This window comes from Equus asinus, chromosome 7 (assembly GCF_041296235.1).
Source record: "Equus asinus isolate D_3611 breed Donkey chromosome 7, EquAss-T2T_v2, whole genome shotgun sequence".
Taxonomy (NCBI): Eukaryota; Metazoa; Chordata; class Mammalia; order Perissodactyla; family Equidae; genus Equus; species Equus asinus.
Genome location: NC_091796.1, coordinates 99,613,280 through 99,638,425, shown reverse-complemented (window position 1 = coordinate 99,638,425; position 25,146 = coordinate 99,613,280). Strand labels below are relative to the sequence as shown.

The 25,146-nt window shown below is 50.1% G+C and overlaps 2 protein-coding genes, 1 long non-coding RNA gene and 1 pseudogene across 7 annotated transcripts; 2 read left to right on the top strand and 2 right to left on the bottom strand.

Moving 5' to 3' along the window:
- Positions 1-1,718: 1,718 nt before the first annotated feature.
- On the bottom strand, positions 1,719-7,791 carry LOC123287226 (uncharacterized). The gene is made up of 3 exons (XR_011504751.1): positions 7,725-7,791; positions 4,200-4,315; positions 1,719-1,848 (listed from the first exon to the last, which is right to left on the bottom strand). It is a non-coding gene; the product is annotated as an uncharacterized lncRNA (long non-coding RNA).
- Positions 6,461-9,068, top strand: LOC106825359 (interferon alpha-inducible protein 27-like protein 2). Of its 4 annotated transcripts, none has more exons than XM_014832068.3 (5): positions 6,461-6,785; positions 7,255-7,370; positions 7,522-7,551; positions 8,139-8,300; positions 8,849-9,068. In XM_014832068.3, the coding sequence occupies exons 2-5, from the start codon at positions 7,364-7,366 to the stop codon at positions 9,049-9,051; spliced, it is 402 nt and encodes a 133-aa protein (XP_014687554.1). In that variant the 5' UTR covers positions 6,461-6,785; positions 7,255-7,363; the 3' UTR covers positions 9,052-9,068. The 4 variants fall into 4 exon arrangements, with proteins under 4 accessions (XP_014687554.1, XP_070370338.1, XP_070370337.1 ...); XM_070514237.1 differs by having other exon boundaries at positions 6,470-6,693; XM_070514236.1 differs by having other exon boundaries at positions 6,499-6,721.
- A 6,075-nt stretch (positions 9,069-15,143) lies between these two features.
- LOC106825356 (interferon alpha-inducible protein 27, mitochondrial-like) lies at positions 15,144-20,026 on the bottom strand. 2 transcript variants are annotated; one of them, XM_014832066.3, is made up of 6 exons: positions 19,803-20,026; positions 18,798-18,957; positions 17,819-17,947; positions 16,893-16,922; positions 15,877-16,038; positions 15,144-15,372 (listed from the first exon to the last, which is right to left on the bottom strand). In XM_014832066.3, the coding sequence occupies exons 2-6, from the start codon at positions 18,919-18,921 to the stop codon at positions 15,290-15,292; spliced, it is 528 nt and encodes a 175-aa protein (XP_014687552.1). In that variant the 5' UTR covers positions 18,922-18,957; positions 19,803-20,026; the 3' UTR covers positions 15,144-15,289. The 2 variants fall into 2 exon arrangements, with proteins under 2 accessions (XP_014687552.1, XP_070370336.1); XM_070514235.1 differs by having other exon boundaries at positions 15,877-16,209; positions 19,803-19,942.
- Positions 20,027-21,807: 1,781 nt separating this feature from the next.
- On the top strand, positions 21,808-23,936 carry LOC106825358 (microtubule-associated proteins 1A/1B light chain 3B pseudogene; annotated as a pseudogene).
- Positions 23,937-25,146: the final 1,210 nt, after the last annotated feature.

Sequence of the window (25,146 nt, the reverse complement as noted above, 5' to 3'; positions counted from 1 at the left end):
TTCGGTTTCATGATTTCCATTTAGTTCTTTTTCACAGCACCCAGCTCTCTCCTGAAATTCCCAATCTCTTCAATCACTATGTTTACATTTTCTTCTAGATTCATTAATTTGTTATACTTATTTAAAAGTATATATCTGATAATTCCAACATATGGGTCAACTGAGGAACTGTGTCTATTAACTGATTTTTTTCTTGACTACAGTTACACTCTCCTGCTTCTTTGTACGTTTCATCATTTCTTTTAATTGGATGTCAGACATTGTATCCAGGAAGGGCTTCTTATCTCTTGGGAGTTCAGTTATTTTAGATTTCTTTGTCCATGGCTTTTTGATGACTTTAAAGTGGGGGTTGGCCAACTATAGCCCACAGTCTAAATCCAGCTCATAACCCGTTTTGGTACAGATCATAAGATGAGTCGCTTTTACCTTTTTAAAGGATTGTTAAGAAAAAAGAAGGGAAGGAGGAGAAGAATAGAGATCCTGTGTGACCTAAAATATTTACTCTCTGACCCATTACAGAATATTTGTCAACACCTGCTTTAAAGAAAATATATATATTTTTCATTTATCCATTGATCTCTTGTTTTTCAGTGATGATAACGGCCTTTCACATCCTTCCACATCTAAGCCAGAAGTAGAACTCCTCATATTGTGGTTTTAATTTCTATTTCCTGGGTTCACAGTGGGATTTTGCATCTTTTCACGTAGGTATTGATTATTAGAATAGCCTCGTTTCGTGACTTAAGTCTCTTGCAGATTTTTTCTATGAGATTGTTTGCCTTTTTATTGATTTGTAGGAGTAATTGATACATTCTGGATATTGGCCATTCATTAGCGATAGGTATAGCAAATATTTTCTCCCACCAAGTGACTCGAGTTTTCCTTCTCATGGTGCCCTTTGTTGAACAGAGCATCTTAATTTTAACGTATTCAAATTAATAATCTTTTCCCTATGGTTAAATGCTTTCTTGTGTTTAGTTTAAGCTTATGGTCTTTACTTGCAAATTCTAGGAAATCAGAAAAGACCCAGTTGGCACTACACCAGAGGGACTATGAAGGTGGCTGCTATACCTTTGGGTTTTAGGTTATCCTTGAAAGCAGCTTTCATAAACAGTAAAGGCTATTTGTTGCTCGGGTCTTAAAATTAATATTGAATTTATTGAAATAACAAATTAAAAGCTAATATCCTTAAGTTACTAGGTTTAATTAAAACCTCCATATTCTATTTATAAATCTAAGAGGATCTTTACAACTTAATCAAATTCTCCTAAATATTTTAGGTTGCATATTTATTAACATAACCTATTTTCTTTTTAAGTTTGTATATATTTATAATCCATTTTTTTTAAAACACTGTATTTGTCTCTAACAAGCAAAGCCTTCTCAAAAACATTGTTGAATCATAAATCTAACAAAATAAACTTATACAATTTTGAATTTTAAGTTTTCTTAGATGATATTGTTTACAAAATTGATTTTAAAATAGACTATTTTTCATCTTCGTAATCACAAGATTGAATCTCTTACTGAAGTACCCCATTAAAATTGGAATCAGAACTCTAATCTGTCACATATACCAAATTCTTATGCACAAGTTAAATATTAAATGTGCACAAATTATTCTTAAAATGAATGCCAAAATATGAATATCATTGGTTGTACTTATTTCATCTTGAAATAATTATAAATGTTCCTAGGTTTTGTTACCCTCTAAGATGGTAGTTTTTAACAAGGATGGTACTGCCCCCTAGGGGACATTTTGGAAATTGGAGAACAGCTTTTTAGTAGTCACAGACATGGAGAAATTTTCCAGTATTCAGTACAAAGGAGTCAGGGACGCCCGACATCCTGAAACACACAGAACAGAACTGAAAGTTATCCACACAAATTTCAAAAGTCCCTTCATGTAAGCAAAACTCATAACTACCTGAGCCTAGAACTTCACTATGTTTTATATGTATTTTTTGCATAGTTTTATTATAGATTGAATTTGCCAGGAATTACAATTATCTTGCAAATCAGGGAGAGAGTGCACTTTGATTTGTCCTGAACTTTACCAAGAGTTATTGACCATTTTAGAAAATTGTGTCTCCGATAGCAATGTCCCTCATGGGACTTCACTCAGTCAGTATGTGCAGCTGTCCCAGTCGTGGTGATTAGATATTGATAGGTGGATAGGAATATACAGACATATTTCTTAAGCCCTTGTTTCAAATTATCAAATATAAAAAAGTGATAATTTTCAGTTGCATATTCTCTTATCTTAAATCTCAACTTAAATGGGCACAAGCAACTGATTCATTATATCTTTTGGCATAATTGTGCTTGAGCATATACTTATTGAAATATACACTTCTTTATTATAAATAACTTCTTTTTATTTCTCTTTTGCATCACAGTTTGGGCAGTACATTGTGTGTAACTAGATGATGTTATCTATGAATTCCATTTCAGGATAGTAGAAATCATTATAAAGAATTTTTTTTTTTCACTGAGGAAGACTGGCCCTGAGCTAACATCCGTGCCCATCTTCCTCTACTTTATGCGTGGGATGCCTACCACAGCATGGCTTGCCAAGCAGTGCCATGTCTGCACCCGGGATCCAAACCGGCAAACCCTAGGCCACCAAAGCAGAATGTGTGCACTTAACCGCTGCGCCACCAGGCCAGCCCCTATAAAGAATTTTTTAAACTTCACAAAAAATATGTAGCCTTGGATTAACAGTTCTGATACTACTCGGCTGTATCCTGGAATTGAACAATTAAGTATGCTCCAGTAAAAGAAACCAGGACTCCCATTGTAGGACTAGAAAAGAAATACACAAAATGAGCCTGGACCATCTTATAGCGCCAGACAGTAATGAAATGCTAAACACACACACACACAATGATGGAGGTATGTCAAGACACACAAGAACCAACTAAAAGACTCCCATTGGCTAAAGCTGGAAAACTTTGAGCAACAAAATAATTAAAGTGGCATTTGGATTATGCACCAAAGTATAAAATAAGTATCAGTGAGTCCATATTGATATAAATGATGATTAAATTAATAAATAGGTGAGAAGAGACAAACCTCCCATGCAGAAGAATCCCAAATAATTTATAAAGATACTCTATCCTCCAAGAGGTGGAACGTAATTCCCTACTCTTTAAATGTGGACTGCAGTGAATTCCTCCCCACGAGGAGAGTGTGGAAAGGAATGGGAGGAAGTAACTTGGCAGGGGAGCAACCTAACATGCACGACCTCAGCCAGGTGATCAAGGTCACCATCAACAGTGCCAAGTCATCTTGATAGTGTGTACCTTTGACATCATGTGACGAGAATGGCAATTTACCGCTGTGGTCTTCCTCCCCCACACCGGTATCTCTAATCTAATCATGAGGAAAAAATTCAGACAAATCTCAGTGAAGGACCATTCTCCAAAATACCTGACCAGTACTCCTCAACACTGTCAAGGTCACCAAAAACAAGGAAAGTCTGAGAAACTGTCACAGCCAAGAGGAGCCTAAGACGACAGGACGACTAAATGTCATGTGGTGTCCTGGATGGCATCCTGGAACAGAGGAACATTATGTCAAAACCAAGGAAATCTGAATGAAGTATGGACTCTAACTAATAATAATGTACCAACATTGGTTCATTAATTGTAACAAATGTACCCTACCGATATAAGATGTTAATAATAGGGGAAACTGGGTGTGCGGTATATTTGAACTCTTTTCGCAATTTTTTCTTTAAATCTAAAACTTTCTTAAAAAATAAAGTTTATTTTAAAATATATAGTCCTTAGATAAAGACAATTACAAAACTTTACCAAGGGATATAAAAGAAAACTTGAGGGGCCCGGCCCTGTGGCTGAGTGGTTAAGTTCATATGCTCAGCTTTGGCAGCCCAGAGTTCGCTGATTCAGGTCCTGGGTGCGGACATGGCCCTGCGCATCAAGCCACACTGTGGCAGTATCACACATAGAAAAACTAGAATGACCTATAACTACGATATACAACTATGTACTGGGGCTTTGGGAAGAGAAAGGAAAAAAAAAAAAGAGGAAGATTGGCAAGAGATGTTAGCTCAAGGCCAATCTTCCAGGAAAGAAGAAAGAAAAGAAAACTTGGATAAGAGACATCATGTTCCTGGATGTAAAGAACAGTTTTTGTAAAAATATTTCTCTGTAAATATTTATTCAAAAATTTACCTCAGGGCTGGCCCGGTGGTGCAGTGGTTAAGTTCACACGGTCAGCTTCTCAGTGGCCCAGGGTTCGCCAGTTCGGGTCCTGGGTGCGGACGTGGCACTGCTTTGCAAAAGCCATGCTATGGTAGGCGTCCCACATATAAAGTAGAGGAAGATGGACATGGATGTTAGCTCAGTGCCAGTCTTCCTCAGCGAAAAGAGGAGGATTGGCTGTAGTTAGCTCAGGGCTAGTCTTCCTCAAAAAAAAAAAAAAAAATAGCTCAATTTCAATCAAAATAGCAAAGAACTTTTTTTTGGAAATTGAAAAAATATTTTAAAAGTTCATCTGAAGAATTCATAGGTAGAAAGAGTCAGAGGATTATTTTAAACCTAAATCAAAATGAGCACAGTAAGACTTTAAATCAAATATTAAATTTATAAACATTAAAATAGTATGGGGAAAAAAAGGAGGGGGCTGGCCCCGTGGCTGAGTGGTTAGTCAGGTGCTCTGCTTCGGCGGCCCAGGGTTTCATGGACATGGGACTGCTCAACAGGCCATGCTGAGGTGGCGTCCCACATGCCACATCTAGAAAGACCCACAACTAAAATATACAACTATATACTGGGGGATTTGGGGAGAAAAACCAGAAAAAAAAAAGATTGGCAACAGTTGTTAGCTCAGGTGCCAATCTTTAAAAAAACAAAACAAAACAGTATGGTATTGTTGCCAGGAGAGAGAGCTCGGTGGGACAGAATACAAAATTCCAAAACAGATATATATACTATTATATGAATTTTAAATATAAGGATGTAATTTCAAATCCAAGAAGAAATGAAAGATGATTTAATAAATGATTTTGGAACAACTGGCTAAGACATATATAGATATGTAAAGCACCCTGTATGTACCAAACTAAATTCCAGATGGATCAAAAAGTTTATTTTGAAAAGTCAAACTCAGGGCAGCCCGGTGGCCTAGTGGTTAAGTTCCCAAGCTCTGCTTCGGCAGCCCAGGGTTCCGGGTTTGGATCCTGGGCATAGACCTACATACTGCTCATCAAGCCACGCTGTGGCAGCATCCCATATACAAAAAAGAGGAAGACTGGAATAGATGTTAGTTCAGGGCCAATCTTCCTCACCAAAAGAAAAGGCAAATCCCAGAAGACTTTAAAGAAAATACAGGTGATGATGTATCTGAGAGCTAGTGAGAACAGGCTTTTTAGGCACACAAAGACAAAAATACTAAAGTAAAATATTGGCAAATTTGCATAAATTTTAAAAACTTTTCTGCGTTGACCCCCTCCTACCCCAAAAAAGACAGTGATGAACTGGAAACAAAACTTCACAACATCTGTGAGACTGGATTAAGATAGTTATATACAATAACTTATAAAAATTCCTACATATCTGTAAGAAAAAAATAACACTTTAAAGGAAAAAAGATCCAAAAATAGGAGAAAATAAGTCAGAAAGTGAGAACTGCATAAGCTTCATAAACTTAAAAATAGTTTGGCCTTGTTAGTGGTAAGAAGAGATGTAAATTAAAATGTCATCATTTTTCACCTGTCGTCAGCAAAGGTTTTTTTTAAATGACAAAGCTAACTGTTGGTGAGGAGTAGGAAAAAGGTAACTCCTCCCACATACTTCTGGGGGGAGTGGAAACTGATACAATATTTTTGGAGAGCATCCTAACAATAAGTACCAAGTACCATAAGAAACGCAGAGTTTCAGACACAGCAACTCCCCCTCTAGGAATATATGATCAGAAAATACTTGTGCTCCATGCCGTAAGCATTTCATGCCAGGATCACTGGTAAGAGCAAAAATTAGAAAGAATTTAAGCCCTTAAAAAGGAGGGCTGATCCACTGAACTATGGCAACTTCACAGGACAAAATATTTGATGACAAGTAAAAATCATGTTGAAGTTCGGGAAAAGACAACTGTGTGAGGACGAAAAACAGATCAGTGGTGGCCAGGGTCTGGGGTCCAGGGAGGGCTGGCTGCGAAGGAGCGGGTGGCGGCACGGGTGACGACAATGTTCTGTATGTGAGCTGGTGGTCCCGCGACTGTAACAGTTTGCCCAAACTCGTAGATGTGTGCTCTAGAAGAACGAAGTTTACTTTGTGTAAATTATATCTCAGTGACCTTGACTTTAAAAACGTCCTGTTGAAGAATACTAAACAGCCTGGGAAAATTTCGATGACCGATTAAATAAAGTGAGTAATTCGCACAGTAGTGTGCACGGTGTGATTGGAATTTGGCGGGGAGGGCGGGTGTTACTTTTGAGAGCGACAGAGATGGGCGGCTTTGGCAAAACAGACTGAAAGGAAATGCGCCAAAATGTATCAGCATCTTCCTCTGGAAGTGAAATGAAATATTGCTTTTCTCCTTACTTTTTTTGTGCAGCGAACAACTCCTGTCAGGAGGGGAAAATGTTACAACTTGGAACCGTGGCCCTCTTGCTTCAGTTTTCGGGTGCTTCGGGGCTCTTTTCTCTCCGGCAGAGCCATCGAGCAAGTGAGAAACCCACCGAGGGAAACCAGCAGTGAGCAGGAGAGCCAGCGGGAGAGTGGGCGAGCGGTGGGCGGGGTGGACGCGGGCGAGCACAGGTGGGCCAGTGGGGGGGTCGGGGTGGACGCCGGCGAGCAATGATGGGCGAGCGCGGGGCGGGGGTGGGGTGGACGCGGGCGAGCACAGGTGGGCCAGTGCGGGGGTCGGGGTGGACGCGGGCGAGCAATGATGGGTGAGCGCGGGGTGGGGGTGGGGTGGACGCGGGGGAGCAATGATAGGTGAGTGCGGTGGCGGGGGGGGGGCGCGGGCGAGCAAAGATGGGAGGTGGGGGGGCGGCCAGCAAGGATGGGCGAGCGCGGGGCGGGGCGGGGTGGGGTGGGGTGGACGCGGGCGAGCAAAGATGGGCGACTGTTGGGGCGGGCGAGCAAAGACGGACGAGTTGAGGGGGGCTTCGCGTGGGCGAGCAAAGATGGGCGAGCGCGGGATGGGGAGGGGAGCGGACAGGCAGACAGACGGTTGTGGGGTGGAGTGGGCGCGGGTAGAAGGCGTGTTCCTGCGTTTTGATAGGGCTGAGGAGCTGCGAGGGGCCGGCCATGTCCCGATTGGTTCACTGGAAATTAACGCCCAACGGAGCTTAGTCATTTCTTGAGCTGCGCTGGACGAGGAGGGCCTCGCCATGATAAGTGAGTCTGGCTCTCCCGCGGGGCTGGCGGCCTGGGCAGGGGGCAGGCCTCCCGGACCCCAATCCACGAAGGGCCAGAGGAGTCGCTTCCTTCCCTCACTCCCTCAACCATCTAACTAGCTGACTGTCTCTCAACCTTTTTGTCTCCCAAGAACGGGCGGCTGCTGCTGCAATCGGAGGAGGTGAGTTACCTGGATGCCCTCAGTCCCCACACCTTTGCTGGGCCCCAGGTCCTGGGATGGATAGAGAACTTAGAGACCCAGCGCTGCAGGGGTTATGAGGGCTGGCCCACCATCAGCCACTCCACTCCCAGAGCTGCCTGGATGAATCTTAGGGGCTACAGAGCGATACTCACAATACTCCTGCGGAAGAGGTCATCTCCATCCCCCACGCCGTGCTCCTCTAGTCCTTTTGTATAGTGAGCACATACAGAAGATTTCATTTGAAAGGGGGTTCGTTGCTAAAAACAGCAATGGTTTATTTAATCCCACAAATATACACACACACCTGAGGCCCAGTGAGCGTTAGTGACTTCTTCAGTGTCACACAGCAAGTTAGAGACCCAACCAGGGCTATGCCTGGGCCTCCTATGACTTCTTTGCCCCCAACTGGCTTCACACCCCCAACCCTTTTCTTCACCTTGGGACCCTTCTCCAAGTTGCTGTCTCCCTTATGCTCAGAGGAGACAGTCCCCAGAAAAAGTCAAGGAATTTCTAAGGGGTCTGTTCTCCTGAGCCCATGCTCTGAACCAGGTCCTCTCCCCCTACAGCCCTGGCCGTGGGGGCTGTGCCCGTGGTGCTGGGCGCCATGGGCTTCACGGGGGCAGGAATTGCTGCCTCCTCCATAGCAGCCAAGATGATGTCCGCAGCCGCCATCGCCAACGGGGGTGGCGTTGCTCCAGGCAGCCTGGTGGCCGTTCTACAGTCCGTGGGTGAGTGTCCCCGGCAGGAGGAGGAGGGAGAGGAGGCCAGAGCCAGGAGGGGATTAGCCCAGAGGCTAAGCCTGAGGGAGGACCTGGCCTCTCCCTCCAGTTCCAGGGTCCTCAACATCCCTGCTTGGTCTCTCCCTAACTGTCCTCTTTCTGGCTCGTTCTGAGTGAGGTTTGAGGTGGGAGGAGAGGGGTGAGGGGTTCTGAAGGGAGAAGAATGGAAGGAGCCCAGAGCTCCTTCCCAAATCTGACAGCTAGGTGGCCTAGGCAGGACCCCTCCCCTCTCTGAGCCTCCTAGCTTCCTGTGTAAAGTGAGGGACCCCGTAGCTCTTGGGGTCTGTGGCTGACTCTCCTCTTCCCATGTCTCTCACTTCCCATGAATTCACCCCTCTCTTCTCCCTCTCAGTCCCCAGCATCCTCTGCCCAAAGTGGAGCCCCCGGGGGTGTCAGTACCTAGAGGAAGGATCCAGGTAGGATCTCTGGGCCTCCTGAGGGGCCCAGGCCTCTGACCACTGCACGCTCCCTGTGCCCACCCTCTGTCTCTTCCTCAGGGGCAGCTGGACTCTCCACGTCATCCAACATCCTCCTGGCCTCTGCTGGGTCAACTTTTGGGGCCTTGCTGGGAGGTTCAAAAAAGGTACCCCCTCCCTCTGCCCCAGGTGCCCCCAAGGCTGAAGGGGACCAGCCAGGAGAAAATGTGTCCCAAGTCAAACCTCCAGAAGCCCCACTCAGGTCAGAGAAGCCTGAGAAATAAAGATCATGGCAGATGCACTTCTCTGTCTTTGCTCCTTGCAGCCCTTGTTGGAGGGATGTGAATGGGAGGTTTCCCGTTCTCCCCATTCCCACAGCCTGCCTTCTGGGGGGGCGCAGAGGGAGGGGGAAGGCTGACCAAGCACAGCTCAGTTGGCAGAAGGCTTTGGTGGGTCTAGTCTTATAAGGGATGGGCTGTATAAGCCAGGGCCATTCTCAGCCGTCTGGGGGCCTCAGTTTACCCCTCATTCAAATCCTGATAAGACCGACCTCCCTCTATAGGCCCATACAGGAGGCGTCTCTATTTCTGGGTATAAGTACACCACCTCTGTCTCTCCTGAGCTGGTGCAGCAGACACTGCAGGAGCCTTGCCCATATCCCCGGCCCTCACTCTCCCAGTACCTGCTGGGCCCCCTGTGACTGTCCCTTCTGGGCCCCGCCCCTGAGGCCTACTAGGCAGGCTGGAAGTGTCGAGGTGTTGGTGCCCCCAGAAAAGCCCTCAGCCAGTGATGGATTTTAGTCGGGGGATACGCACCCCTCAGGGGGCCAACTCTGAGGCCCGGCCCACACTGTCTCCCAACAGGAGCGAGCCTCAGATGCCCACAGTGCAGCCTCACTCATTAACGGCCCTTTCTTGGCTGCCTGTCCTTCCCTGTCTCATCTCCCACTCCCCTGTTGGTGCTCCCTGGGGTCACCTTTCACTCAACTCCTTGTCTCAGGGTCTCAGCCCAGGGCAGCTTCCCGCCCTCTCCTCAGGCCCCACTCAGGGGCCCAGAGGGCTGAGCCTGACACGGCCAGCACTCTAGCAGATGGTTCCTGAAATCCGACTGTGTTCAGGCCTTGTCCATCCTCATCCCTCAGGATGAGGCTCAGACAGGAGGCCCCACAGTCTGTCTCATAGTGACCCACCTGCCAGGACCCCAGGCAGGCCCAGGTGTGTCAGAATCCCAGCAGACAATACAGCTCAGCTTTGAGGCCGGACCCCGAGCCCGGCTACCCAGGACAAGGCTGCATGCCACGGGCCGTGGGGGAAATCTCCCAAAATAGTGGACGGTCCCTAAGTCTTTGCAATTTGTCAGGGAAAGCCTGGCACAATTTCACTTTGAAAAACATTCCCTCTTGGGGCCGGCCCAGTGGCGTAGCGGTCAAGTGCACACGTTCTGCTTTGGTGGCCCGGGGTTCACCGGTTGGAATCCCGGGTGCGGACATGGCACCGCTTAGCAAGGCATGCTGTGATAGGCGTCCCACATAGAGAGTAGAAGATGGGCACAGATGTTCGCTCAGGGCCAATCTTCCTCAGCAAAAAGAGGAGGATTGGCAGCGGTTAGCTCTGGCTGATCTTCCTCAAAAAAATAAAAGAAGAAGAAAAATGTTCCCTCTCACTTAGCTTTTCCTCTAGAAAATCCCGGAAATCCCGGTTCTCAAAGACACTCAACTGAGTCTGGCTGGGCCTGGCCCGAAGATGCTGGAACCTGTTGAAGTACTCCAGCTCCCCACCCACCCCCACCCTGAATCTCTTCATCAGTTTGCAATTGTCTGATTCAATACAAAAATAATTTTATCTCCCCGAAAACAGGCCAGGTGCTCGAGGAAGCAGCTGGGAGGGAGCTGGTGGGCAGGGAGCCAGTTTAAGGCTCCAGATCTCCTGGAAATAACCCAGAAAAGGACCATCCTCACCTGGGGGAAGGCGCCCATCACGGGTAGTAGCAGAGTCAGGACGTTGGTCACTTCCCACGGGTTCTTTACCAACTTAGCAAGAGGGATGGCAGCTCAGCCCATCCTGGGATGCTGTGCGCGTCCATGTCATGATCCTGGGCCATGTCTTGACCACAGGAGACCCACGTTTCACGTTATTGGTGTGGATCCTCTGGTGCCAGCACTCTAGATCACTCTGTGGCTAGCTAGGGTGCCCCAGGGGTGTCTCAGAGTTGCTGTGGGGTCTCCGAGGACCGAGGGCAGGGATCCTAGGAAACAGAAGCCCCTTCCTCCCTCCCCCAGGAGGTGCCATGGAAGTCACAACCCTCCGTCCACACCCCTCCCGAGCCCGCTACACTCCCCTCCCCACAGGACCCCTTTCTGCACCGCTGTTGTCCACAACCTCAGACCAGCCACTGTGTCCCCCGTGGGTCCTCTGGTCTCCTGGGAGGGGCAGGAGGGGGAAGCCGGTGGTGAAGCTGCACTTGTGTCAGAGGGTGAGTGTCCCAGGGCCGGGGTGAAAGGAGGGACAGGGCCAGAGACACGAGGGGCTACATCGCTCCCCTTCCAGTCTGAGCCTCCACAGATGTCCCATGACAGGCTCAGCTGCAGGAGTGGCTCTCGTCAACCCGGGGACCTGCTGTGATCGGGCTGAAGCTTCAGCGGGTACCCCCTCCCCAGGCGTCAGCAGGCAGTGTTTCTTTCCTTGGGCTGGTAGGGGTCTTGAGAAGAAACTTCCTCTCTCCATTCTGGATGTTATAAGCTGGCTGCCAGCCTTCTGGGCGCCTCCTGACGGAGAAGACTGGGGGCTCAACACATAACGGGAACTCTCATTGTTAGTAGGAAGTTCCTGCTCTCAGCTGTGCCTGGGCCCCTGTCCCAGAGACCCGATCTCGCCAAAAATAAACGCCCAGTGGTCTGCTGGACGGGGTACCTGGGGATGTGCCTGCTTCCTAAACAGACTTCCTAAACCCTCTGGCTGCCAGTCCACCATAATGCCAACCCCCAGATGCTCAGCCCTTGGGGCCCTTCAGGGCAAAGTTGCCTCTTTCTCCCCTTCTCTACTGACAGCGTAAGGTTCAGCTTTCTTGGAACTGCTGAGTGGAACCACATGTCCATGAGATTTCTGGCTCCTGAAGTTGGGCTGCTGTCCTCTTCTATCTCCTTCCTTTTGTCCATGTGGGTTTAAGCCTTTCTTTAGCCCCTTACTGTTATTTTAGGGGCATTTGGGGAAGGAAGAGATGAAAGCAGCCATCCCTGTTGCTTGCATGGGAAGATTCCCCACAGTGATCATAAAAACATATGTCTGCTGGCTGTGAAAGAGACCCTCTTGGTTTAAACAAGCAGTTTCTTTCTGTAACTCAGTTGTGTAAAAGTCTAAGCCTGGCTGGTGGCTCTGCTCTGGGAGGCCCAGGCTCCTGCAGGCTTGTTGTTCTGCCTTTCTTAAGGGGCTGCTCCCATCTGTGGGGTAGGAGATGGCCACTCCCCTGCCTGCAGCAGAGCCTGTGGGAAGGGGCCCAGAGGCAAAGGCGGGCCCACCCACTCCCCTGACTGCCAGCCCAGAGAGGGGCATACTTCGTTTCCGCTTTCCTATCTCTGGCCAGAACCCCGTCCCCAAGCACACCCACCCACAAGAGGGACTGGGAATGCAGTCCTTTGCTGGTGATCGTGCCACTGACTGACCATCAGGGCTCTCTTCTGTGAGCCAGAAGGAAAGAGTAGACATCAGGCTTCTAACAGCGTTCCCTGTCCTGGTGATGAGGACCCCCACCTCGACAGGACGCCATCCCAGATCCCCACCAGGAGAATTCGCTCTGCCTCCTGTGCTCTAGGCTTTAAGGCCCTGGGCCATCGTGTGCCAGAATGTGTTAGCAGGGAATGCGCCTGGCTTCCGCTGACCGGGGGCTCCTGAGGGCAGGGTGGGGGGACCCCTGGAATCCACAAGGGGAGGACCTGGGTCCCCTGTGCCTGTGGGAGCCAGAAGTTTCAGTATTCCCCCGGCTGCCAGAGTGAGTTCATCAGGCTCCTGAGCAAGCCAGCTGTCAGCCAGGTAGGGGGAGCCAGGGTATCAAGGCAGCAGTAGTTTCTGTCCTGTCACCGATTACCACAAACTTAGAGCCTTAAAATAACACCCACTTATTGTCATGACCGAGTTCTCTGCTTCGGGACTCACAAGGCCAAAACAAAGGTTCCAGCCTGAACACCTCTCACGTGCAGCCCGCGGTAAGAACCTTCAAATCCCTCTTGCTCCAAATCTCTGACTTCCTCTTCAGCGATGAGCAGAGAACACTCTGCCTGTGAAAGGCTTGTGTGATTTGATTAGACCCACCTGCAGGATCTCTGTTTGTCGAATGACTGAACGTAAGTACAGGAGTCATAGCTCATCACGTCCACAGGAGCCACGCACACCCAAAGGCGGGGCATATACAGGGTGAGGCCCACTGGGCGCCCTGCTTACAGTTCTGCCTGCGCAGAGGCCAAACCTGAGGGTCCGAGCCATGGAGCCCAGAGGTGGGGGCTAAAGACTCAACGTCAGAGTAGAAACAGCTGCTCTGGTGTGTGGGGGCCTCACCTTCATGATGGGACAAGCAGGAGGTCGGGACACACTGTCTGACCAGTGGGTGCTCTGGGGTGGCCTTGCAGGGCTGTGTGCTGGGCCTTGGCAGGGAGGGAAGCCGGCCTGTCCACCTTCCATATACAGGTCTTCTCAGGGGAAGAGGGTGCCCAGACCGGCACCTGAAGCAGAGGCTTTCCCTTTGCCCCCGAGGAAGGTGGTCAGAAGCTCTAATGAACCAGCAGTTGGAGGCGTGATCTGGGGAATGTGTGCATGTTGGGGGAGGAGATTCACAGGTTTTTACCAGATTCTTCAAGGCATCAGACAAATGGGGAAAGAAAAGAATCAAGCACTGAATTAGTTAAACCCTAAGGGGCTTGTTCCTATGGCTGGGTAGCAACTCGGCTCCTTGGAGGAGCCGCTGAGGACATGGATGAGCTGCTGGGCTTTCTTAAAATGCCCGAGAGCACAAGACTCATAGGTTTGTTTCTCAGGGGAACCGGGATCCCGTCAGGCTACTGACAGCTCCTAGGATGGGGTGTGCAGGAGTGTGGGGTCCGTGAGGGGTCACTGCCATGCTGAAATCCCTTCAGTGTCTCTCCAAACCCTCAGGATGAAGTGCAAACTCCCCTTCTCCCCAACACGCCTGCTATGGTCTGAATGTTTGTATCCCCACAAGAGTCGCAGGTTGAAGTCCCAACTGCCATGGTGACGGCCTTAGCAGCTGGGCCTTGGGCGGTGCTTAGATCATGAGGACGGAGCCCTAGAGAATGGGATTAGTGCCCTCCTATAGGAGACCCCAGACAGCTTCCTTGTTCTCCTGTCACGTGAGGACACAGGGAAGATCTAGGAAGAAGAGTCTCTCCGGACGCCTCACCTGCCAGAGCCTTCTCTCAGACTCCCAGCCTCCAAAACTGTGAGAAATACATTTCGGCTGTGCATGAGCCGCCCTGTCTGTGGTATTTTTGTCACAGCAGCCTGAACGGACTAAGACCGCTGTTACAGCCTTCATCTGGGCCCCCACAGAGCCCTGGGCTGGCCTCCCATGTGGCACTTGTCAGAGGGCCGTATGGATGGCCATCTGCCTGTTGGTCCATCCGCCCAGCAGAACGGGAGCACTTCCCGGAAAAGGCCAAGTTGCATCCCCCTGGTCCCTCCCACCTGGCCGGGGCCTGACCCGCAGCAGCTGCACAGAGTGTGAGGAAGGCGGAGTGAATCCACGTGGAAGCAGGCTTTCCGAGGCTCTCGGATGAACCCAGCCCAGTGAGGAGAAGTTTCTACAAACCTCGTTGTGGGAGAAGGACATTTAGGGACCAGGTGCTGAAGCAGAAAGCTCAGAGCCTCTGAAAGCTGTTCCTTCTGGCTGTTTGGGGAAAAAGCCCAGGGCCGGGGCCGTGGACATTGACTCTGACGGGGCAGTCACATCCCAGGGCCTGTGCTGTCTGAGCCCAAGCCAAGCCACTTGGAAAGTAGCCACTGGACACGTAGAGGCGGCAGGTGGGGTCAGTGGGCCAGTGAGGCTCGGCTTTGAGGTGAGTGGTCCAAACAGGATGCCCTCTATCCCCGACCCCCAACTCCACACAGGAACTGAGCCTAGGAGCCACCTGGGGCCATTTAGATCAACTCCCTGCTCAGAGAGGGGCCGATGCAGGCCCAGAGAGGAAGTGACCGGGCCAGGGTCACATGCGGAGTCAAAGCAGGGCAGGGGCAGCTTCCCATCTTTGCGTTTAGGCTCTGTCCAGCTCACCGCACCCCAACAACATGTTGTTCTGTGACCCCCCGGCAGGGAAAGAGAAGTGAGCCCTCCCCCACCCCGACTTCTGGTGAGCAAGAAGAGGGGATCCGGGAAGGGTGGCCACAACTCATTTTATTCCTTATTTGCTTCTGGGGGTGCAACGTTTGGCACACCGTCACCCGGGACTGGTCTCTCGCTGCCTGGCAAGGGCTGGCCCCACCCAGTCCTCTCCTCTGCGGGGCTGAGTGGCAGGAGCTATTACAGGGGCGCCATGAGGGACACAAGGGCAGACCCAGTGGAGCCCAGGATGACTTTGGAGGACAGGGAGAGTCCAGCCGCTCCTAGAGGAGAAGCAGAGGTGAGCAGAGTGGGAGGGGGAGGCTGGGACAGCTCTGTGCCCAGAACCATGAGGTCATCGACTCCAGGGCCCCTCATGGGGCCTGAGGTCCAGACCGCCCAGCCAGCAGCCTCCTGTTTCCCCAACCCCCAGGATGTCTGCTTTGGGAGAGCTGCTGCAGGCAGCTACCCAGTGGCATGAACCCTGGTGGTGAAACCGAGGGCTGGAAGCTCCGTCAGTCTTTAGGGCTGGAGGCTGGACCCGGGGGGATGGAGATGTCCCAGGAACACAGCCACTCTGCTGTGGCAGAGTCAGCCTGAACCCAGCACACCCCAGGCTGGAGCTCTATCCCTCGCTCCTCCACCTCCCTCAGAGAAACCCAGAGAGCAGACATGGAGGGGGACAAAGGCGGAGAGACCGGGATCACCAGGGCTAAGATCTGGGCTGCATCCTCTGAGGCTCTGTCCTTCCCCTCGCCCGCACAGCAAACCCTGTCGGGGACACTCACCCACGGACTGTAGAGTGGCCACCAGGCTGCCGGCCGCAACTCCACCCCCGTTGGCAATGGCGGCCGCGGACATCATCTTGGCCGCTAAGGACGAGGCGGTGATTCCTGCCCCAGTGAAGCCCATGGCGCCAAGCACCACGGGGACAGCCCCCACGGTCAGGGCTATGGGGGGAGAGGAGCTGGGTTGAGGGGAGGGCTGGGGGAATGGACCCCGCATCCCCCAAACTCTCCTCAAGCTCGGGGATTTCAGGAGGTCCAGAGAAGCGGGTGAACTCTGAGCTTGGGGGAGAGACAGACGTGGCCAGCATCCTGAGTCGAGGGCGGCACCACTAGCTGGGAAAGTGAGGGGAAGGACTTGTGGGGTCACTCGGGCCGGGGCTCTGAGCCAGGCTCTGATCTAGCAGGAACTTCCTTGGGAAAGCCACTCGTTCTCTGGGCCACAGTTTCCACCCCAGAAGATGCCAGAATTAGGGAGTGGTTGGAAGCATCCGGTCCTTACTGAGGAGATCTTTAATTCAGGCAAATCTTACCCAGGGGCCTGGCATGAGCTGGAGTCCCAGCGTAGGGCTCCATGGCGTCACCACAGAGCCAGCAGAGGTCACTAGACCCAGGGCGCTGAGCCAATGGCTTCTCCTTAATGCTCTTCCTGTGTTCAAACTGGTGCATGTCTCGTCCTATATAAGCTCATGACATCCCTGATTGGGCAGTACTGGCCTGTCAATCATGGGAGGAAACAGGAGCTCCAAGACCCGCCCAAGGTCACACAGAGAATGCTCTGCAAGGAGGCTGGGCCCAGCTGGGGCTGCCTCCCCAGCAGTTTCCATGACACTCCTGGCTTCAAGCTCCTGTTTCTTGTTTTCAGTCCTTGCTTCCTGCTCATCTCCATCCTTCCTCCTGCACCCCTACCTTCCAGGGGAGGCCTTGGGTAAACCTGGGCTGCACAAGGCTGGTTGCTGCTCTAGTCCCAGGGTCTGGGGACAGAAGGGGACTTGAGCCGCTTCCCTGCAGAGACTCACCTCCTCCAACCACAGCTGCAGTAGCCTTGGCTGGAAAGCAGAAGAACATTCTGTGAGTGGACCCACTCCGGCGTCCCCTCCACTTCTGAACCCATGGCCCGCCACTCGGGAGGGGCTGCCCCGGGTTGGGAGACACAGGAAGGAACGACCCCCGCCTGACCCTCCCTGCTTCACTCAGAGCACTGGGATTTCCTGAGAAGGTGGACCCCTGCCCTGAGCTTGGCGAGGATTGCTGGGGAGTCTGAGTCCAGAGGCACATGCCCCGTCCCGAGTGGCTTCGTGTGCCTTAGCCGGGAGTCCTCTGGAGGTGGGATTTGAGGTCCTTGCTCCAGAAAACTCAGTCATCAGATGCACTTTGTTCCGTGTGCTCTGTCTGCTGACTGGCTGGCAGGTTGGCATCCCAGGGCCCCGACACGCAGCAGCCCACTGAGTCGGGTGCTGGGTGTCTGCCCGCCTGCCTGCTGAGCTCCCCCGGGGTCATCATGGGGAGGGGCCGGGCCCTCCTGGGCTGTTGAGAACCTGTCCTACCCTGATGCCTCCTCCCAGACCGGCCTCTGCTTTTCCATCTACTGGTGCTCCCAGGCTCCACTAGGGGCAGCAGCCCCTCCCTCCTCCCTGCCCAGGGCCCTGGGACCACGGTCCCTCATCTGTGAGTGAAAGACAAGGTTCTCTCCCTCTGGGCTTTTGGAGAATTAAAGGAACTGAGGAATGTCCAGTGCTAGCAGAGGGACGAGGGCATCACCGCGTTGGATCCAACCCAGCTGTTCTCATTATTTTCAGTTTTTCAGTTGCTTCTCGTCAGCCGAGGGGTCCTCCACTCCTGACACACAGGGAGGACTGCCAGCCGTGGCCCAGGCCCTAGCTTGCTCATCGCATTTCTGTGCACTGTTGGTGGGGGGCCCGGGCGGGGTGTGTGTGTCAGTTACCTGCGAGTGGGGAAACGGTCAGGGCCGCGGCAGGCGCACCCAGTAGGTTGAAGCCATTCAGTGTCCCCAGCCAGGACCCCAGGGTAGACACGGCTGGGCCCAGGGCAGCCTTGGATGACAGGGTGAGCCCTGAGGAAGAACAGATGCTGAGTGCAAGGGGGTCAAAGATCAGAGGTCGGATAGTGGTCAGAGGCCCTGTCCCCCCTTCCATGCTATGCTGTCTGTACTGGCAGAGGTGGGGGCCCTGGAGTCCCCCCAGTGGAGAGCAAGGTCAATGGTGGTGGATACTCATGGGAGCACTTGCAGCCATTGAAAGCCAGGATCCGATGCTCACCTGGCAACACTGAGGGATTCAGTGTTTCTTGTGAAGAAAGCAGTAGGTGAGATACGCAACCTACTATTCCGTATGCAAATTAAAACACATGCAGACCAAAAAACACCAATTTTGCAAAAATATATATGAAAAACAGATACGCACTAAACATATTAGAAAGGTTGACTTTGAGGGAGGGAGAAATCGAGGGCAAAAGGGAAGATAAACGGAGAGAAAAAATTAGTAGAACTGGAGATGGGGCTCCCTTGAGCTAATGAAGAAAACGGCCTGAAGTAAGGAATTTCTTTGAAATCAGTGCTCTGGATCTGAGAGCCAACAGGACCCACTGGCAGGAAGGCTTGTTGGCCGCGGAGGGAAAAAGCTCTGAGAGGTGAATTCTGGTGGTGAATCAGGGGAAATGGAAGCCAGAGAGGGGGCCCCAGGCAGAGAGGTCCCCTCAGTCTAGGCAGTGGAGACCTGGGCCCAAAGGGAGGGGCCCAGATGCCCTGAGAGAGAAAGCCAGGGCAGACCCCTAGCGGCAGGTCAGAGCCAAGGGGATCAGCTGCAGGTGGTACCACCCTCTCCCTCCCACAGGTCCCTGGGTTGGACCCTGTGCCTTCCCAGCCACCTCCTCAGCCCCCACCAGCCCCTTCCAGCAACTCTCACCCAGTGATGGAAGTCCAGCCAGGACACTGCCGGAGGCCGCCCCGCTCACTTTGGCCAGGCTTGCTGCTGACATTATCTTGGAGGCCAGGGAAGAGACTAAGATGCCTGCCTGGCCTAACTCCATGGCAGAGGAAGTCTCAGGCGCCCACTGGAGCCAAATCTGCAAAAGGGTGGAGCTTTGATGGGGAGCTGGGCCACCAGAACTGGGGTGGTGCCCACCACCTCGAAAATCTCAAAGGGCTCCAGGGGGCATAGAGAGACTGCTCTGAGCTGTTGGGGGAGCAGGCCTGGAAAGCGGCTGGGGTGTGGATGTTGGGGTTATGAAAGTTCTTATGTAAGGAGAGGGTAGCGGGGGATGGGTTTTATTTCCCCAGTTGGGCTACTTCCTTCTTCCGGAAAATGCCAGTGCCAACTTCTGAGATTTTTCTGGAACTCCATTAAATCTCCAGAGAGCAATTTAAAAGGTACCAAAATTCGGAATTCAGAACCAATTGTGTTTTTTAAGGCACGTAGTGGGCAGGTTGCTCCGGGTCCTGTTCTTACACAATCTCCTCACTAACACAATGAGAAAGATGAGATTACTATCCCCATTTTACAGACGAGGAAACATGGGCACAGACAGGCTAAGTGATTCACCCAGGGGCGCGAGGCTTCGAGTGGCAAAGCAAGATCTGGCGGAGGCCCAGCAGCTTCAGAGCACGGGCTTGGCGTGGCTCTGATTTGGTTTCTCCTAGGGCTTGTCTCGTCCCCCTGCCTGTCTCACCCCCACTGGGGCATGGACAAGGCTGGTTGCCCCCAAAGTCCCAGAGCCCAAGGTCTGGTGGGGGCCTGAATCCCTTCCCTCTGAGACCCACCCTCTCTGATGGCAGCCGCCCTGATGAGAAACAAAACAACATTCTGCAGGTGGATCCACCGGGGCCTCCCCTGCTCTCGTCGAGCCCAGCGCCCACCTGAGGCTGGGGGCCGCAGGAAGGAGCAGCGCCTGGCCACCCCTCTGTGTCTTACCTAGAGAAGCGGATTTTCTGCAAACGTGGAACCGACGTTGTGGTCTTGACTTGGGATGTTTCCTGCACAATCTGACTGGGGATGTTCACACCAGCTCCGCCCAGGCTGAGGCACGGCCCGAGTAGCAGGCAGCGAATGAGGGAGGTTTCGTTTTACAGGAAAATGAAACTACAGACATTTTGCTCCTCCCTTTCCCAGTTAGGGGACAACAATGTAGTGATTATAGAGATGGGATTTGGTCACTGCATCTGCCGCAGTCAGTTCCTGTAAGATGGTTTGTCATTTAAATCAGGGATGGGGTATGCTGTCTGCATAATAAAGTTCATAAGAAATCTGATCACAGTTATATAGTAAAAGGATAGATATTAATTTCTAATGGAGACAAGAAGGTGATTTTCAGAATAATATTAATCCTTGCAATGTCCAGATGTTCAGTTATTCCAACAGTCTGTGCTTGGGCCAGCCCTGGTGGCCTAGTGGTTAAATTTGGTGCATTCCACTTCGGTGGCCTGGGTTCGGTTCCCGGGCATGGACTTAACACCACTCGTCCATCAGTGGCCGTGCTGTGGCAGTGGTTCACATAAAAAATAGAGGGAGATTGGCCACAGATATTAGCTCAGGGCGGATCTTCCTCAGCAAAAAACAAGCAAACAAAAGTCTATATTGAAGGCCCACCACGCAGGACACTGATCCAGGCCCTAAGATAGAGCAGGGACCATACTAGACTCAAATATCTGACCTCATGGGGTTTACAAGCCAGTGGGGGAGATGAAACCAGAACGAAGTATACAGGATATTATTTGAAGAAGTGCTAAAGTAGATGAAGGTAGAGGAGTGAGCCAGGCAGAATTACGGAGCAAAGTTGTTCCAGGTGGAAGGAACAGAGATGGCAAAGAGCCCAGGTGGGAGAGGAACAGGCAGGAGGTCAGTGTGGCTACAGCAGGCGAGCAAGAGAGAGAGAGGCAGGAGCTGATGTCAGAGGTTAACAGGGAGACAAGCTCCGTGAGGCCTCAGAAGCCACTGCAAGGACTCGATCTGGTGCTCTGAGCGAGATGGAAAGCTACTGCAGGGCCCGACGCAGAGAAATGACAGGATAGGTTCGCTATGGCTGCTGCATTGAGAATAGACTAAAGAGAGAGGATTTCTGTAATTTAAATTTAAATATTCAGCCCAGGGAGTGTGACATAGACATGTTATTTTCATTAGTTTAAGCTACACTCTGGTGGTGATTTGCAGCCCTGTTCAGGATTCCACACACTCCCGATCAGCGACTTTCAGCCCTAGAGACTTTGGTAATTCACGTTGTGAATGTGTACGCTGTGGCATCACACCCTCAGCATCCCAACAACATTTTGGGTGGGGGAGTCCGTTCTGATTCTTCGGGGTGTTCACAACGGTGCTGAGGCTTCAGTCCCTTCTGGATGGAGTGACACATGGCCGGCACGTGGGCACGCTCTTCATGCAGCAAGTCTACAGAATTTCAGTAGTACATTCAACTTCTCCTAAAGCTTCTACCACCATCTCGTCCCAGCTCACTCTCCGATGATCACTTATTTCATCCAGAAGTTAGACACAATCAGAAAAGAATTCTCTTCCCAGCATCAAACCCAGCAGCCCCCAGCATCTGTATCCCTATACTCTGCCTTCCCTCCCTTGCTCTGGATGAACAAGCCCAGCTCCTCCGGGTTTCATCCCCTCTTGCCTACTCCAAGACTTTGATCTTGCAGCTATTTGCTCTCTCTCTTGAATTCCCGAGAATGTAGCACTGAGTTTGGATGTCTTCCTGGAAGGTCTGCCTCTGGATGTTGAGAGCAGCTCAGCCCAGAATGGAGCAAAGTCCCAAACAATGAGGCAGCAAATGAGACAGGTTTTGTTTTTCCAGGAAACTGAAACCACAGACATCTTTCTCCTCTTTTGCCCAGTCAAGGGAAAAATCTAGTTATTGTGGGGGACTGGAATTGGCCACCCCAAGATATGTCTCTTTGGCATGAGGATTATTTTGGGCTGGTTACTTTTAAAAACTGCAGACAGGACAAGGGAAGTCGCTGTCGCCACAGTCGGAGCCGCGGCCGCCGGGAACAGCCGGGACCCCCCCCCCTCACCGCCCCCGCCCAGCCTCTCGCGCCATGCCGTCGGAGAAGACCTTCAAGCAGCGCCGCACCTTCGAACAAAGAGTAGAAGATGTCTGACTTATCCGAGAGCAGCATCCTACCAAAATCCCGGTGATAATAGAACGATACAAGGGGGAGAAGCAGCTTCCTGTCCTGGATAAAACCAAGTTCCTTGTGCCTGACCATGTCAACATGAGTGAGCTCATCAAGATAATTAGAAGGCGCTTACAGCTCAACGCTAATCAAACCTTCTTCCTGTTAGTGAATGGACACAGCATGGTGAGCGTGTCCACACCGATTTCTGAAGTGTATGAAAGTGAGAAGGATGAAGATGGATCCCTGTATACGGTATATGCCTGTCAGGAGGCATTTGGGATGAAATTGTCAGTGTAAGACTAGAAAAATGCGTCTGTTCTAGAATTTTTTAAACCCTTACCAAGGAAAAACAAAGGGATATTACCAACTGAGATCGATCCGTTCATCTAATCACAGATCATCAAAACAGTAGTGTTCCTGCCTAGGAGTTTTAGGAAGTTGTTTTTTTGTACTTAAAGCAGAAAAACTGAGCTGCAAATGAGCACATTCAGCTTTGGAAAACTATTATTTAACCTAGGCTGTCTTGTTTTCAAATTTAGAAGTTTAAAAATAAAATACTTTGCATTCTGAGTTGCCAATAAAACAGACCTTCAAGTTATTTTAATGCTCTTTCTCCAATAGGAATTTGCACTTTGAGCATTCAGAGACATGAGTCTCCTCTCCAGGTTCACAGAACCTGCAGACTTTTTATGCAAGGGTTTCTACTCAACTAGAGAAATCTTCCCAAGAGGATCTACAAGCATAAGTTGTCGAGCATAGCCCCCCAAAACGCATTTGCCATAATTGGCAAAAAGCATGGCAAATGGGGGTGTCTGAGAAAACTCTGCACTGCTGTCTGAGGTTCCTGATTCCTGATAAGTCTCCCCCACGTCGACGCGCTTGCAGTGGGAGTATTTTGATTTGTTCCCTAGATAGTTACACACAGAAAAGCACCGCTGCTCACTAGGAACCTTGAATAATTTATCATTTTGATTTAGTTTCTCAAAAAGCCCAGAGAAAAAGAGCGACCTTTCTTCTGTTTTGGATGTTCTTTAAGAGCTCATAGCAGAGCCTGCTTGGGTAAATGAGCAAGCGGCTGGATCAGTTTCCTTCTTGAGGACAGTGCTGGGAGCGATGGGATACTGAAAGGAAAAGCATTACCATTCAGATGCGCTTCCTCCATCCTGTGGCTTAAAGCTGTAGATGATCCATGTTTTATGTTAAGTGTGTGATGAAAATATGTTATTAAAGTTACAGCATTTTTAAGAGTATTTCAGTTATCACTGTTAGGTTGACCCACCATCAGAATTCCCCACCAAGTGAATGTCAATGGTGAAGAAAACACAGCAAGAGGAGACGCGCGCTCTTCCAGATGTCAACGGCAAGAGTTAAACATTTTCCAAGTCCAAGTAGAACACATGACCAGTGCTTCCTCCTGCCTGCATGGGGTTCATATTTCCTGTGTCTGTGGGAGTCTCACAGACCACTTAGACTGTACGTGTCGCAGGTCACGATTTACCCTTGTGTATTTAGATGTGTGGAACATGTATTTGTTAGTGGAAGTTATCTTCGGGAACGGAGGGAAAAGCAATATTACTGCGTCTGGGCCCTCAACCCCCAACCTCCCGTCCGCTGCTCTTCCCGCTGCATGCCTCTGCCCACATGGCTAACTTTGAATATGTATATTTTTACATTATGTAAATCCTTAATCAGCCTGTCTTGTTTAGATTGTATATGCCATTATATCGGACATTCTTGTAACTGCTGTGTGATCAATAAGATTCCTGTAAGAAATTCTGCTTTTTAAAAAACAAAAATACCATGCTGAGAGGGGGAGCTTACATCCCACATTAGTGGGTGATCACTCTATTTATAGGATCTTTAAAACAAGTACATTTTAACAAACTAAGGTGAATAAAGGCACAACTAAAAACTGTCAAAAAAAAAACCTGCAGACAGGAAAGAAATTCTGAAAAGCAGAATTTACTTACCCTTCGTTAAGAGATGTTTACATTGTAAAGGAAATCTCCTTTTGTAAAGGTGTCTCCCTCTCTGTACCAGGAAGGAGGCAGGGATGACCTTATCTCTAGAAACTTATCAATGCAGAAGGCAAGGACTCAATTCTGCATAATAACCTGACTCTTGTTTACTGTACCTTTCTGGTAATCTCCCATGATTGACTCCCCCACCCCCAAAATCCTCCTTTGTCTTTAGCTGAAGATGATATTTAGGGTGGTGGCTTCAGCCATTTTAGTGAGTTGCTCAGGTTGCCTGAGCCTCTCCCATGTATACATCTTATAAAGCTTTGTTTAATTTTCTTCTGTTATTCTGTGTGATGTGAATTTAATTTGTTCTCTGGCCAGAAGAACCCAGAGCAGGTAGAGAAAATGTCTTCCTCCCCTACACTGCCATCGGAGGATGCATGTACCGGCATGCATCTTAGAGGCCAGTCAAGTAGACTGGGGTTCCGGGACTCTTTGTCTGGCTGTTTCAGCTCTCAGGGGAGTTTGTCATAAGGGGTCCCAGTTGCTTTTCATAGGGGCCTTTGTCGTCTCAACCTTTGTTGCTTGCTGTGCAATGAAGGCCTTTACTTTCTTAGATTATTTTTGGGAGTGAACTTTCTGGATCTCTTTTGGGGATGCCTTTTGTGTCCATGGTTAAGCTTATTGGTTGAGTTGCTGTTGAGATCCTACTCCTCAATGTGGCCAGACGATGGATCATTTAAATTGGGAAAACCTCTAAATTGGGGGGTGGGTGAATTGTGAGAGCTCTCATCATAATTTTTGGTACCTACGGTACCAAATGAAAAGGCCAAATTAAAAAGGAAACACACACACAAAAAATAATAATAATGAGTAGGCTTAAGACACTGACTCAGGGTACAATTGAATTGGTGAAATATAAAAGTGTAAGTGTTGATAAGATTACAAAGTTTGGAAAGCTTGAGCTGATTTTCTTTATATAAAGAGGTTATATCAACTTTGCCTGAGTATGTTTTAAAATGTCTGGCTGGGAATGCTTCCCTATCCAATAGTATAAGACCAAGACCTATTAAGCAAGTCCTGTCCATGGGCCCTGTCCCCACGCTATTCTCTGAATAAAGGAGCACTACTTCCAGACTTGAGAGTCCAAGAAATCTTTCTTTTTGATTCCTTGGC

Coding starts and splice junctions, on each gene's coding strand:
- LOC106825356 (XM_070514235.1), bottom strand. CDS start 18,921: ATGGAGTTAGGCCAGGCAGGCATCTTAGTCTCTTCCCTGGCCTCCAAG. Junction 16,923..17,818: donor GACCGTTTCCCCACTCGCAG/GTAACTGACACA, acceptor TCTGCTTTCCAG/CCAAGGCTACTGCAGCTGTG. Junction 16,210..16,892: donor TGCAGCTGTGGTTGGAGGAG/GTGAGTCTCTGC, acceptor TCACTTTCCCAG/CTAGTGGTGCCGCCCTCGAC.
- LOC106825359 (XM_014832068.3), top strand. Junction 7,552..8,138: donor TGCTGCTGCAATCGGAGGAG/GTGAGTTACCTG, acceptor CTCCCCCTACAG/CCCTGGCCGTGGGGGCTGTG. Junction 8,301..8,848: donor GGCCGTTCTACAGTCCGTGG/GTGAGTGTCCCC, acceptor TCTCTTCCTCAG/GGGCAGCTGGACTCTCCACG.